Source organism: Equus przewalskii, unplaced genomic scaffold, assembly GCF_037783145.1.
Source record: "Equus przewalskii isolate Varuska unplaced genomic scaffold, EquPr2 ChrUn-1, whole genome shotgun sequence".
Taxonomy (NCBI): Eukaryota; Metazoa; Chordata; class Mammalia; order Perissodactyla; family Equidae; genus Equus; species Equus przewalskii.
In genome coordinates this window covers 240,545-254,880 of record NW_027228758.1, presented here as the reverse complement: position 1 = coordinate 254,880, position 14,336 = coordinate 240,545, and the positions used below count along the sequence as shown (strand labels likewise).

The window sequence follows — 14,336 nt, the reverse complement described above, 5'->3', positions numbered from 1 at the left end:
CTCCTTATAAGAAGAGAAAGGGGGCCGGCGCCGTGGCACAGCGGTTAAGTTTGCACATTCTGCTTCGGCGGCCTGGGGTTCACTGGTTCAGATCCCGGGTGTGGACATGGCACCGCTCATCAAGCCATGCTGTGGCAGGCATCCCATGTATAAAATAGAGGAAGATGGGCGCGGATGTTAGCTCAGGGCCAATCTTCCTCAGAAAAAAGAGGAGGATTGGCGGCAGATGTTAGCTCAGGGCTAATCTTCCTCAAAAAAAAAGAAGAGAAGGGTGTGGGGGGGATCAGAATTGGCCACCCCAAAATGTGTCTGTTTGGCATGAGGATTATTTTGGGCTGGTTACTTTTAAAAACTGCAGACATAAGAGAAACCCTTAAAAGTAGAATTTACCCTTTGTGAGAGACATTTACATTGTAAGGGACATCTCCATCTGTAAAGGTGTCTCCCTCTCTGTACCAGGAGGAGGGGATGACCTCATCTCTAGAAACTCTCATCAATGCAGAGGGCAGGGACTTGATCTGCATAATCCGTAAATGACTCTCCCCACCCCCAACATCCTCCTTTGTCTTTAGCTGAAGATGGTATTTAAGACCAGATCCTCCACCATTTGAGTGAGTTGCTCAGTTTGCCTGAGTCTCTCCCACGTATGCATGTATAAAGCTTTGTTTGATTTTCTCTTGATATCCTGTCTCACGACAATTTAATGTGTAGCCTGGCCAGAAAGACCTAGAGGGGAGAGGAAATGCCTTCCTCCCTACGGCTGCCATCTCCCTTCCCTTTATAATTCAAGGAGCAAGTCGGCTGGACCACAGTTGCCCTTTTTCCCACCCTCCCAGCACAGCAGGCCTAGTCAGGACCCAAAAAGGTTGCAGGTGAGGAGCTGCTCTGCTGCCCTCTGGTGGTTGAACATGGAAGGGAGCCTGGGAGGATGGAACCCCTGCAGCCAGGAACGGGCAGGCGGAGCCGTGCTTGGAGGCTGCCCAGTGAGCCCGAGAGGTGAGCGCCACAGGAGGGCATCTAGGCTGGTATTTGCATCAGTTCTCCATCCTTACGAATGGCTCCTTCCACGTCCAACAAGCAGCCCTGGCCTAGGAAGAGGAGAAACCCACCCTACCCCAGTGCGGACGCCTGGGGGAGAGGGAGGGCTAGTTAAATAGATGTTCTTTTTCCTCAGTGGTGCCAGCAAATGCTTGACAACCAGCTTTCCAAAAAAAAAAGCAAAACAAAAAAAACCCCAACGTGTAGCATTTTCCAATTTCCATGGAATAACTACTCCCAACGTGGCTGATTTCAAACGACAATGTTCACTGCGAAGGGAGCTGGGAAGACAGGAGCATGTCACTGTATTTACCACACAGATCCCACGGACGTAAACACGTTCAAGAGCACGGTTAATAGGAAAATAATTGCGAAGTGATGAGTTTGAGTATTTATTTGTTTTGTTTTCAACATATTTAATTGCATGTTTATATAATTTAATTTTTAACAATGGCTGTGTTTAACTGGCTTGCAAAATTCTGGAAAATTTAATAATCGGTTCTTGCAAGTCTCGTAGAAAGAGCTGGCTCCAGCACCCCACTGCTTCTCCCCTTTCCTCCTCCTCCTCTTCCTCCTCCTCTTCCTCTTCCGTGGCTTCCCTGGCATTCTGTGTGGGTAGGAGGGATGGGGAACACGGGGAAGAGCTTTGCTGCAGGCAACACCACCCTCTGAGCCAGGAGCCACAGGTGGGAGGGAAGAGGCATGGGATGCACATTTGGCTACCGGACATTTCAGTGTGCGTTTGAGGGAGTGATTTTTGCAACTAGATCACGAGGCTGATCAGCACCTGGATGAAAGACCCCTGTTTAGAGATGGGAGACTGGACCCTACAGCCCGGAGGCCTGTGTCCTTGTGCTCCCCAAGGGCTCTGACCTGGACGGAGAGGGAGGCTGAGCTAGGCAAAGCGGCCTGTGGGGAGCCGAGGCAGGCAGAAGTAGGCACTGGGGAAGAGGCCCAGGTTGATGGGGTTGCCGTCCAGGCGGATGTCTTCCAGCCGCCTTCGGGTGTATTTATGCTCCTCTGGGTCGCAGAAGGCGTCTCTTTGCATGGTCTCTATCCTATTATTCTGGAAAGAACACTCTGACAGCTGAGCCTCTGCCGGAGAGCCAGCCTCCATCAGCTATCCCCACCAGCTCTGCTCCCCTTTTGCAGCTGGAGAAACCGAGGTACATGAGACGAAGGCCAAACAACAATGGCGAGGAGAGGAGAGGTCACGGAGGGTGGATGCGGGGCGGGCTGGGGGGGATGAACAGGGCTGAAGGGAAGAGGAGAGACAGAGGGCAAGGAGAGAAGGGACAAGCAGTTGGGTGAGCTGGGGCAAGGCCGTGGAGGGAGGGGAGGTGCTTCAAAGAGAAAGAGGGAGGAAGTCACACTGAGGCTGTGGACTACGACCTGGACGAGACCTGTGACCCGCGTCTCCAGTGAGCTCTCTGTGAGGAGACCCCGCCGCTGCCCGAGGTGCTCCTGCTCTCAGCCCTCTGCCCTCTGGGCTCTGGGCTCTGCGCGCCCCCTTGCTCTTGCGGAGGCCGCTCACCTGCAGGTGCAGCGAGCGCAGGCTCAGGGGCAGGGGCCCGGGGATGGACTCCAGCAGGTTGTCGGCCAGGTAGAGGAACCGCAGCCTCTCCAGCGCCTGGGGAGGAGAAAGAAGGCTGTCGGGCCCTGGCAGGGAGGGGTGGCTGACGTGACCCCTGAGACTCAGCTGTGGGCCAGGCTCTGTGCTGGTGCTGTGGGGGACACCCCGTCTCTCAGGAGCGCACAGGCGCTAACTGGATGCAGAAGGGAAGCTGCAGCTGGAGGTGCGGCAGCTGGGGGAGTGCGAAGGAGCCCGTCGGCTGCTGATGAGGAGTGGGCGAGGAGCGGGCTGGGCTGCAAGGGAGGACAAGGGGGCATCTCAGCCCCACCTCAACTTCTCTGCTATCAGAAGGGGTTTCCCCAAATGAGAAGCCTCCAGATGCTAAACCTGGAGCAGCTGTGCAGAGCACGTTCTGGAAACATCCAGACCAGCAGAAGGAGAGCCACAGGCACACATGAGGCTGACTGAGCCTGAGTGCCAATCTGGTCCATGCTCCATTTCTTCACTGCAATTGCCTGGGGCTCCTCCTGGCCCTGTTGAGTGGGCAGCTGCAAGGGGCATATTTGTGTCACATGTTACCCCTTCCCATGAAAACTGCCAGCCAGTGACCAGTCAGATTGTCTCTCTTGAGAATTTGCTCGTAGAAAGACAATGATCAGTTAGTTAGAGGTGGTTTTGAAAGAAAAGGGTCCAGGGAGTTAGGGCAGGAGCCGGCACCACTGCAGTCAGTCACACGTTAGTCAGAGGTTTAGGGCAGCAGATGCTGGTGTGCAGAGAGGTGAACGAGCAGGCGCACGGAAAGGAGCCAAGAGACCGTGTGCCCCAGAGCAAGACGGAGAGCAGTGGCCTGGTCGCTGACAGCCCCAGCCCCACCCCCACCCCCAGTAAGAGGCCCATGAGGCCGAGTTCCCTTCCACGGAGGTGCCTGGGATGGCACGCGGTCAAACACCTTTTCTTCAGTAAGAATCAGTTTATTGCAACAAAAAGAACCTCTAAGAAATAGACGAAGAAACAGGGTTTGATTTTCATACCCCAGACCAGGGTTGGAGCAGGGATATCCTAGGAGGGCAAGGCTTGTGTGTGTGTGTGGCCGTGGGCGTAGGTGGCAGGTGGCAGCGGTGGACTGAAGGCCCTGACTCACCTTGAAGGCTTCAGGCTGTATCCCTGAGCTCCGGAGCCGATTCAGGCGGACGTCCAGGACCTCGATCCCAGTGGGCAGCACAGGCAGAGCTGCCAGCTGGTTCTCTGGGAGGATGAGATCCTTTAGATCAGGCAGCAGGCGGAGGGCATCGTCATCGATGGAGGAGATGAAATTGCTAGATAGGTCGATCCTCTTCAGTTTTGCTAAGGGATGCAGGAGAGAACGCACACACCATCTTCCCCTGCCCCTGCCAGAGCTGCCCGGACCTGCTCTACCCTCTCAGGTAGGGAACGCTAGCCAGCGCTCCACCTGCACCAGGTCCAAACCTGAAGAGAGAACAGATACACCAGGACTCTCTGAAAAAGCCCTTGATTCTGCAGTCTTTCCCCTGGAGTTCTGTCCTGCATGGCGGCTGCCCACCTTGGATCGGTTTGGAAGAAACCTTTCCAGGGCAAGACCCAAGAGGCCCAGGAATCCCTGGTCTACCCCCCGCCCCCTTCCACCATTAGTTTACGCCAAAGGACACGGAGGCCTTGAAGGCTGTGGTTATTAGTGGCAGAACCTGGATTCGAGCCCAGGTCTCCCATGGCAGGCACGGTATAAGTCCCAAAGCAGCAAAGCAAACCAGCAAACACAGGCCATGTCAACAGCGTCAGTGCCATGGAGAGTCGAGTTAGCATGGCCTGTCCAGAGGCCAGGAGGGCACAGAGCTAGACATGCCGGAACATACTGAAAATGGAGGCTTGATCATATCTTCCCCTTCCCAGAGCTTTTAGGAGAACAAATGGGCAGAGGGCACTGCTGCCATCTGAAATCTTCAAAGGAAAGAATTAGAGTCTTGGGGCTGTTTCCCTTTGTTGGCTGGAAAGACTGAAAGCTAAGAGGGAAAGACTAACACAGGTGGGACCCCGTCCCTGGGGACTGTTCATGTGCCGGGTAGGGAAGGAGAGGACCCCGGGGGCTTCCCTCTGCCGGGCCTGCCGTCCTCTTCTGCCAGGGCATTACGTACTCAGCCCTTTGAAGTCTCCGGCCCGGATGTGGCTGATGCGGTTGAAGCGGGCGTACAGGTAGGCGGTTGTCTTGGGAAGAGGGGGGATGTTTTGCAGGTCAGCATCGTCACAGTACACGGAGGAACCAAGGCACACACAAACCAGACAGGTAGGCAGGCCTGGTCCCAGTGGAAGAGAGAACAAAGGGAGACCCCCCAGTCAGACTCCCTTCAGCTTCTGGGACCGATGGACTTTGCCCCAGGAAGTGTCTGAGCCACGGCCGTCTGTGTCCTTTTTGGTTGCCGCCCAGAACTGACTGTCACAGTGCACCAGGCAGTGCTGGTGGCTGCGCCCCGCCTGGCACTCGGCCTCAATTAGGAGAAGCGGATCCACCTCGGTGATTCCTCAGTCCCAGTCCAGGAGCACTGGCATCAGACCCTGGCTCTGTGCGGGGTCTCCTGGACCTATGGGGGTGTTTCCGGCAAGTCCTTCGGTCTCTTTTCCACAGGGCTCCTTTCTGGTCCCCAAAAATACAGTGAAGATGAAACAAAGCCACAATTAAGTTGGAATGGCCAATGGCTGCTGAGCCTGCTGGCTGCCTTGTGGGTGAGGAGTTAACACGTTCTGTGTGGCTCCAAGAAGCATAACAGAGCCAAGGTGGAGTGGCCAACGCCTGTCCAGAATCCATTTCCCCTTCTTACAGTATCAGCACCCCAGCTTTCTATTGGGAAACAGCCCTCGTCTGTTCTCGGTCCATGACTAGCGGTCACGAGACGTGGGCCAGGCCATCGAGCTCAGACTGAGTTTACAAAGCTGAGAAGATGAGAAGACTGTAGCGGCTCACAGAGCCGAACAGTGCAGGAGGTTTCCATCACCTGCCATTCCAAGGGCCAGAGATGATGGGAGACCACGGCCACTCCCACTCAAAGGGGGACTCTGTGAAGCAGTGACATTGCCCGAGGATTAAGAGGCAGCTCCTCTTTGCCAGCAGTGACCAGACAGTGTAGATGGAGCAGAGAGGGCCCCAGCGCCTTTCTTATCCCAAAGCCTTGAGTGGCAGACCAAGATGAGGCCCTTTCTGGTCTCTCTGAGCCTGGGACTCTGCCGCTCTGTGAGGTCACAGATTCCTACTGAAACGTCTTCTCTAGATGCCCCAGAGCCCTAGATGTGCCCAGGGCAAATGTCTCCAGAGGAGAACAGGGACTGAAAGCAGGCGACTCTGGGACGAACGGCACCCCTCCTCGGCCTCCGTTCTGCCGCCTCAGCAGAGGGCCAGTGCTCACGGCAAGGGAGGACGGCGTCCCAGCCTCAGGACGGGGAAGAGCTGCTAAGGAGGGAGCTGAGAGCTGGAGAGCAGTATGACTGCTCCATTTGCCCCTGTGCCATGTGACAGCCACAAAGTTATTTATTCTTCTCTGCAGGCTTTTAATTGTCTCTAATCTAATTACCATCAACCTGCTCCCCCAGTGATGCTATTAATTAAGGTAGGGTGGCTTTGCCAGGCAGAGCAGAATCCCCGCATTTCTGTCTCCTATCCAGTGTGTGCATTCGAGCAAAAGCATCTGGGACAGCCAGCCTCTCTCTTGGATTTTTTTTCTTCTGTTTTTATTGTGGCTGTTTTCCATCCTCTCCCTGCTGGTAAGGGCTAGCCCTGACCCTCTGCCCCCTGGTACCTGTGGTGCAGGGTCATGTCTGCGTAGCCTATCGCCTATGGATGTTGAGACCTGTGACTATAAACTTACCGTGGCTGGTCGGGGACCCCAGCAGGCCCAGTGTAGTGGGCCTGGTCAGTGGAGTAGGTCTGGTCATTGTCAGGTTCGAAGAGGGTGTTCTTGGAGCGAAAAGGCTCTGAGTGGAACTGACGCTGGTTGGAGGAGGCAGGCTGGTCCCTTTAACCTGGAGACATAGCACACAGGAAGCCAATTTTGCCTGAGGGGAAGTTAACTTTGGGCTCTGGGAACCTCAGTGACCAAGTTCAAACTTGCCAAGAGTCACTGTGAAGGAGGGAAGGACAGCAGAAGGAGTGAGCAAGAAAGACACCTTTTCAGAGAGCATCTGGTCTGACGTCTCATTACGTGGATGAGGAAACTGAGGCCTAGAGAGCAGACGGACTGGAGTCACGGAGCCCGCTGGTGGCCAAGCTGGTGGCTGAGCCAGAGCCCCCGGCTCCAGATTTCCTAGGCTGGAGCTCTTGCTCTCGCCCCGCACTGACCAAGCTCACACAGCACACCGGCTTGGCTTCTGATCAGCTCCCGCCAAGGCCAGCAAGGGCTGAGGAAGAACTTCGGACTGAAGACAGTCTAAGAAAAGATAGGAGGTGGTGGCATTTCTTTTTTCTAGGGAGAATATGAGGACACTGCTGATGTCCCAAAGAAATGCGGCTTATGGTCTTACTTGAAGGCGAGGCGGGGAGGGGTGATAGATGATTTCTAAGGGAAGTCCCACCAAGTTTTCTACAAACGGACAAAGAAATTGAAGTTTTGTTGTCCTCTTTCTTACTATCATCTAAGTAACAAGTTGCTATGGAGGGACAGGAATTTCCACCTCCTGGAGAAAGAGTTGCAGGCTTGAGACACCTGCATCATGGAGCAAGGGAGAGGGGCCAGGCCTCGGGCTCCCAGTTTCTTGGAGGGAATGCAGCTGGTCTGCTGTGTGCCCCTCACCTCGGGGAGCTGGTCCCTGTGGTCTGTGGGCTCATGGTGGCTCAGGTCAATGACCTCATCGTAGCTGTCCAGGCTCGGGACGTAGTTCTCCAGACGCAGAGCTGTGCGGGAACTGTGGTCCTTGTGCTTCTGGTCCTCTCTCCTCTTCCTCTCCTTCCCTGGGAGAGAAGTCGTCCCCGCTTCCTGCAGCACCAGGGCCAGCAGGCTCAGGAAAGCTGAGAGCTTCATGGGGGTCCTGGGGAGGGAAGCTTGGGGTGAGAATGGGGTGAGTCACCTGGGCCTCCAGCCCTGGGCGGTAGGCAGGAGAGGGGGCAGCCGTCTGAGGGGCAGGGGTCTCTGGAGCTTTGTGGGAGTGGCTCACACACTTGCCCACTTCCCACCCCACAAGTGCAGACTCTCACGCTCTTCCTCACACACGCAGCATCTTCATACACGTGCAGGCTCTGGAGAGCTGCGCTGTGTCTAGGGGACTCCCACCCCGACTCCGTGGAGTCCCTTTACACTGCAGGGGAGGAAGACACTTCCTCTCCCCTCTGGGTCCTTCTGGCCAGGCTACAAATTAAATTGACATGAGACAGAATAACAAGAGAAAATCAAACAAAGCGTTATAACATGTATGCATGGGAGAGACTCAGGAAAGCTGAGCTGCTCGCCAGAATGGCCACAGCTGCCACCTTAAGTATCACCTTCCGCTAAAGACAAAGGCAGACGTTGGGGTAGTGGTTTGGGGCTTCAAAGGGGAGGAAGGCGGTACATGGACATGGAAAAGCAACTGTTTGGTAGACAGAACTTTGACGAGAGTGGGCTTCGCAAGGGTCCTCCCAGACTACCACATCCAGAGATTTCCACGGTGACGGCCTGTCCTGGGCCAGGGCTTCTACCCTGAATTCTTTCAGGCAGTTGCGGGGGGGGGGGGGGGCGGTCAAAGCTTCTTTCAGAGCCTTTTGTTCTATCAAGGCAAAGAGACACATTTCGGGGTGGCTAATTTTGCTCCCCCATAACATGCTCACCACACTCAGATGTTCACTCACACAGGCAAGTGCAGCCGGCACAGACTCTACTCAGCACAGACACGCTCGTGCACGTCCCCTTGTCTGCACACCTCCCCGCTAACTAGGCACACGCTCATGCATTTATCAGGCTGTTCTCTCTGACACAATCACATACCAGAGTACAACCGTTAGTCACTACACAGGATTTAGAGACACTTCAACATCAAGGAGTCCTATAGTTTTAAAAAGATTATCCATTCATCCACGGATTTGATCAACAAACATTTACAGGGTGTCTATTATGCTCCAGGCATTGGATTTGTCTTTGGGGGTACAGAATTGAATAGGGCACGCCCAGGTCCAGGAATGCCCCAACCACTTAGGGGACATGGGCTTAAAAATGGACACACACTGTAAAAAAGAATGCTAGCTTATAAAATACATTTATAAATGCAGCTTTTTAGAAACAAATGATCACAGAAACAAAAGAGCTCTTTGGGAGTGGTTGGGGGAGTGTATACACACCCAGAAAGTTCCTTAGATATGTATGTACACCTGTGTGTGTGCACAGGAGATTATGTACACGTGTGATGCGCGTGTAAGTTCACCCACATATGCACAGATGGGTCAAGAACATGCGCGGTGTGGGTGTCAGGTATCTAGTGCATTTTTGATAATGCAGCCCTCCCCAAGCCAGCTGCACAAGTTTCTAGTAGATTCTCCCCCTTTCTTTATTTTAGCTGGGCAAGAGGTAAGCTCCTAGCAGTAGCAAGAGGTATCTCTTCATCTTACTTCCCATGCTTCACTCCAAACCAAATTAGATAATGTTAAAAAAGTCTTTGAAAAAAGTCCTAAGACAGGGGCCGGCCAGGTGGCACAGTGGTTGGATTTGCAAGCTCTGCTCCAGTGGCCTGGGGTCTGCGGGTTCGGATCCCGGGCGCAGATCTACACGTCACTTATCAACCTATGCTGTGGAGGAATCCCACATACAAAGCAGAGGAAGATGGGGACAGGTGTTAACTCAGCGACAATCTTCCTCACCAAAAAAAAGGGGGGGGGGTGCTTTGTAGCAGATATTAACTCAGAGCAAATCTTCCTCAAAAAAAAAAAGTCCTAAGACAGAGTTTGCTGCCACCCCCACCCCCCAAGCCTCCCCCAGTTTCTCTGGCCCAGAGGCCTGAAGTGTCCTCTCTCCCACCCAATCGGCACCCAGCCCACACTCTTTTCCGGCACTTGCATACCCACGGGCCTAACGCAGCCACCCTTGAACCTTACCCTGTGTACTCCTCGGGTTCCAGATGAGCCTCACAGCTTCCAGAGAGGTGGGGACTCTGAGGGAGAGGGCACAGGCAGTGGGGCTGGCAGACTGTGCCTGGGGAGGGCGGGAGCTGGCCAAGGCAAGCATGCGGCCAATCCGACTTCTCTCCTCCCTGACGTCCAGCTGTTTCCCCTCCTCTTTCCTCGCAGGGTCCCCCATCCAGTTCCCTTGCTTGATGAGAGGGAATTCTCTCTCTCTCTCTCCCTCCACACCTCCCCCCCAACTTCCTATACAGACCCCTCCCCACCTCCCCCCCATCCCTCCCTCTCTCTCTCTCTCTCTCTCTCTGCTCCCTCTCTCTCCTCCTGGCCACCCTCTTTGAGGGGGCAGGCAGTTCCCATCCCCTCAGGGGCCCCACCCCGCAGATTCTGTACTCTCAAAGAAGGGGGCAGTGGGGTATGTGGAGAGATGGGGCTTGCCTTTCTCCTGACAGAGAATGAGGATGCTCTATATGGAGCCCAAATATTAAAAAAGGCTGAGCTCGGGTACGCTGACCAGCTCCACCACCTAGAGCCCCAACAGGGGACCAGAACTGAACAGGAATCACCAGAGGGAGGGCGACTCCAAGAGAAGGTGAATGGGGGATGGGGTAGCATTTGAAAGCCAACTTCAAGGTCTCTGATGGCGACCTTGAGGAGGGTACAGGAAATTCTCTAAACCTGCTCAGTTGGGCCCTAGAAAGGACTTCCTGATCGCAAACACCAGAAGGCATTGTCTGGGGTCTCAGGGGGCAGAGAAGAATCCTCTCAGTGTACACCCCCCACCCCCTCCCCAATCTGGAGAGATGCTCCTTTCCTTGGTGCCTCAGGCTGCTGCAGGGTAAGTCCTTGCTGAAGGAGGGGGTGCGGACCCAGATGTCTCCCCAAGATCCTGCCAGCCTGCACATGCGCCCAGGCTCTTCAATGATGCTCCTTCCCCTACTGCCTCCCGCTGACCGGATGCTGAACCCTAGCTGCAAGTTCCCTAAACATCGTCTAGTCCAAACCCCTTATTGCACGGATGGGGAAACCGGGGCCCAGTGAGGGGAGGTGACTTACTTGCTCAAGGTCACACAGAGCCAGGGCCAGGTCCTGGATTTCCTGACTCTCAGACCAGGGAGCCCTCCTTTGTTCGTTCTTCACCTCATTTCCGCCCCCCTTCCGAGTTTTGGCCTCAAAACAGCTGGCCTGCGCAGAACTCATCTCTGCCAGGCACAGCAGGTGAAGGGGCACATCTAGCAACTTGGCCCAAGGGGCAATGCTTGGCCTGCAGTGTTTTTGGGCATCAGCTGATGTGAAGGGGGCTTCCCCCAGCCCAAGAACCCGGTCACAGAGCAACCCATGTTCCTGCGCCCGGGCAGCCCCCATCCGGGGAGAGACACCACAGGGCTCTGCTGGGTGGAGGGAGAGAGAGCCAGGAGCTGAGGGTGCGCAGGGAGCAGATGGCGCATTTGGCGGCTGTCCTCCCTCACTCTCTCTATAGCCTGGGCTCCGCAGCCAGAGGCCCTGCGCCCCCGCAGCCAGGGGCGCGTTTCCCCCTTCACCCCACCCCATTCATTCCCTGCCAGGACGCAGGAGAGACTGTTCATTCGTTCCCCTGCCGCCCGCCCGACTCCTTCCCCGCTTCTCGCTTCCTCGGTGACACCCGCGCCAGCCCTCCCGCTCTCCCAGCACTGCCACCGCGCCCCCTACCCTGCGATTGGCTCCCCATTCACTCTTGCAGCTTTGCGGGCCGCACGCGGAGTCAGCGCGCTACCGCGCATGCGCCCCCCGCCCCCCAGCAGCTCCTGACGGGGCTTCACGTCCTCCACCGTCTGGCAGCTGCGACCCTCGCTGCAAGAGCTCGCCGTCACACGCTGTGTCCTGTGGATTTCGGGGAGGGTCCCTGGGACGCGTGCCGGTGGCCTGTGTGGGAACCGTCTGGCCCTCCTGCTGTTGCTGCGGGGCCTCAGCCCCCGGAAAGCCTGGAAGAGGGACGGCGGGGGCGCGTTCTAATCCGAACCTCTCATTAGGAGAAGCACGAGGCGTGCTGATGGAACGGAGGTGGCAGGTGGGGGGACAGAAGTCTGGCCAGCTGACCCTGTTGCTGCCCCTTTCTTGGGCAGGGAGATGGGGGCCGTGGAAATTTCAGGAATCTCCTGCTTTTTGAACAACAGGAATATATTGCCTGCTGAGGGCTTGTAGCCACATAGCTCCATGACAGGAACACGGCCCTCGCCCCTTCTCAGACACACACACGCCCTGCAGGGCAAACTCCACGCCTTGCTGCCTTTGGGCTCATGCTGTTTCCCCTCCGGGTTATGTGCTTCCCCCACTTCTCCCACTTGGCAAAATCTGACTTAACCCTTAAGATCCAGCTCAAATGATAGGAACCTTTCTGGTTTCTCCCACACAGAGGTAGAGGCCTCTGCACCACGCTCTTTTACACAGCGTTGTTATAGATACTCAAGACATGCAATTATTAATTCATGGATTTTCCCCTTTACCAAGCTGTGAATTCCTCAAGGGCGTGGGGTATATTACCTATCCTTGCATTCTTAGCTGGCAGCATTGCACCTAGGGGGTGTCCACCGAAACCCTGCTGAATTGAACTGAAACAGGTGTTTAGGAGGGGGAGGGGGAGGGCATCATCTGGCGGCTTCTATCCTGAAGAAGATGCTGTGCGCCAGGAGGACCACAGCCCACTCTGGAATCTGAAGAGTGCTTCTGGGCACCCGGTGCTCGCTCCTCTGTGAACACCTGCATGGCCAGTAGATCACTCCAGATGACGTAGCCCTTTGTTCTCCACCTTGATACAGCTCTCTACTGTTTGTGATTCTTACACTGTCTCCTCCACTAGTGTGCAAGCTTTCCTGGGTGAGGGTTGGTGACTGTTTTGTGTCTTTCCATGTCTGGCTCGGTGCAGAGCATTTGGGTTCCCTCAGCAATTTGTATCTGTAGGTTGAAAGAATCCAGGGCTTTGGGCTTCAAATGTAGCTGTCAGAATTCTGGTCTGACTTTAGGAATTATTTTTCATGAGGGTTGTTAGTTTGGGGGAAATTCATGGACAAAAGACTTTAGGATTGTTTTCTTAGAGTTTCTTAAGAATAGCATCCTTGGAGTTTCTCAGTTTGCCTGAGCCTCTCCCATGTGTATATGTTATAAAGCTTTGTTTAATTTTCTCCTGTTATTCTGTCTCATGTGAATTTAATTTGTTGTCCAGCCAGGAGGACCCAGAACATGTAGAGGAAATGTCTTCCTCCCCTACAGTTTGGTGACTTGGATGGGATAAAATTTCACTGGTTGGACACTGCTCACTCCTGGACTGCTGCAGCCAAGAGATCCTGGACCCCTGATGAGAGGCAGCAAGAGACTAGCCCTGAGCTAACTACTGCCAATACTCCTCTTTTTGCTGAGGAAGAGTGGCCCTGAGCTAACATGCACGCCCGTCTTCCTCTACTTTATGTGTGGGGCGCCTACTACAGCATGGCTTTTGCCAAGCGGTGCCATGTCTGCACCTGCGATCCGGACCAGCGAACCCCAGGCTGCCAAGAAGCTGAACATGTGAACTTAATTGCTGTGCCACTGGGCTGGCCCTGCCTTTTGGTATTTTTGACAAGCTTCTCCCTCAAAAAATATTCAAGTCCTGAATAACGGCTTTCTTTTGACCTGGATGAAGAAAGAGAATTTCTCTAGGGATTTTCAGAGGGCCCCTGGGACTTCTCAGAGAAATTTGCTCTCTCTTCCTATAAGGAGAAAGATTCTAAACTAATTAGGTTTATTTGGTCTGTTAAATTACATGGGAAGCATTGTCAGATAAGTAATGATAAAGTTTCTTAGGTGGTATTATGTGTGTAAATGTTATTGATATAAATGTTTTGAAATTTATAATATTCCTAAAATTCTGATTAGTCCTCGTTGTCAGCCATAATTCTAGTTATTATTTTAAGGTGTTGTATACCACAGAAATAACCAAATTTCCTTGTGAATTGTCATTAAATCTTTTGTCATTTACAGACAGTTATTGTTTTCCTTTGATGCTTTTGCTTTTGTAAATATGTCTTGTCTTCTGAGAGATTCATGGAAAGAACTCTGACACTCACTCTGGAATGCAGGTTTCTGATATGCTTTCTGATTATAAAACTGAACTGGCTACAAAATTAGAGAAGTCTAATGGAGAAACTGATGACCCCGTAAAACTGCTAAAGAAGATTAAGACCAAAAAGAATCGATTACACAGGACCATACGAACTGATGACAACTTGGTGAAATTATACCTTTGTGAGCAGAACTGAAACATTTATATTTTTCTCCCTACCTGATCCCTCCAGAATTTGGAAACACTTTGCTTTGACTGGACTATCACATTGGAGAGAAACACACAGGCTCAGATATGACAAGACAGCTTTTCAGGAACAAAGATTGGACTTTGTGGAATAAAGCCACTTGGAAATATTGACCTGGTACCTTGTTTACAGAGATTCCAGCAATCTCACCTGAATCATTGAGAACTGAACCTGACCTTTTTCCTGAAGACTTGCAAACTGAAGCTTAACAACTTGATACAAACTTAAGAGAGATTCATGTGTGAGGCTGTGTAAGCTGTAAGCCACTCTGAAAGATACCCGAATGCCTGATGACATCATCAGAGACATCTTAAGCTGC

General features: G+C 53.6%; 1 protein-coding gene and 1 long non-coding RNA gene across 7 annotated transcripts; one reads left to right on the top strand and one right to left on the bottom strand.

The window, feature by feature from the left end:
• Positions 1–1,417: 1,417 nt before the first annotated feature.
• On the bottom strand, positions 1,418–11,560 carry OPTC (opticin). 6 transcript variants are annotated; one of them, XM_070608783.1, is made up of 9 exons: positions 11,385–11,518; positions 9,672–9,727; positions 7,405–7,639; positions 6,484–6,637; positions 4,762–4,920; positions 3,753–3,955; positions 2,573–2,668; positions 1,912–2,104; positions 1,418–1,825 (listed from the first exon to the last, which is right to left on the bottom strand). In XM_070608783.1, exons 3-8 carry the CDS (start codon positions 7,630–7,632, stop codon positions 1,934–1,936), a joined length of 1,011 nt encoding a protein of 336 aa, XP_070464884.1. In that variant the 5' UTR covers positions 7,633–7,639; positions 9,672–9,727; positions 11,385–11,518; the 3' UTR covers positions 1,418–1,825; positions 1,912–1,933. The 6 variants fall into 6 exon arrangements, with proteins under 6 accessions (XP_070464884.1, XP_070464882.1, XP_070464883.1 ...); XM_070608781.1 differs by having other exon boundaries at positions 10,752–11,438; XM_070608779.1 differs by lacking the exon at positions 11,385–11,518 and adding an exon at positions 10,752–11,275 and having other exon boundaries at positions 1,454–1,645.
• On the top strand, positions 11,465–13,687 carry LOC139081774 (uncharacterized). The gene is made up of 2 exons (XR_011537065.1): positions 11,465–11,742; positions 12,895–13,687. It is a non-coding gene; the product is annotated as an uncharacterized lncRNA (long non-coding RNA).
• The last annotated feature ends 649 nt before the right edge of the window (positions 13,688–14,336 follow it).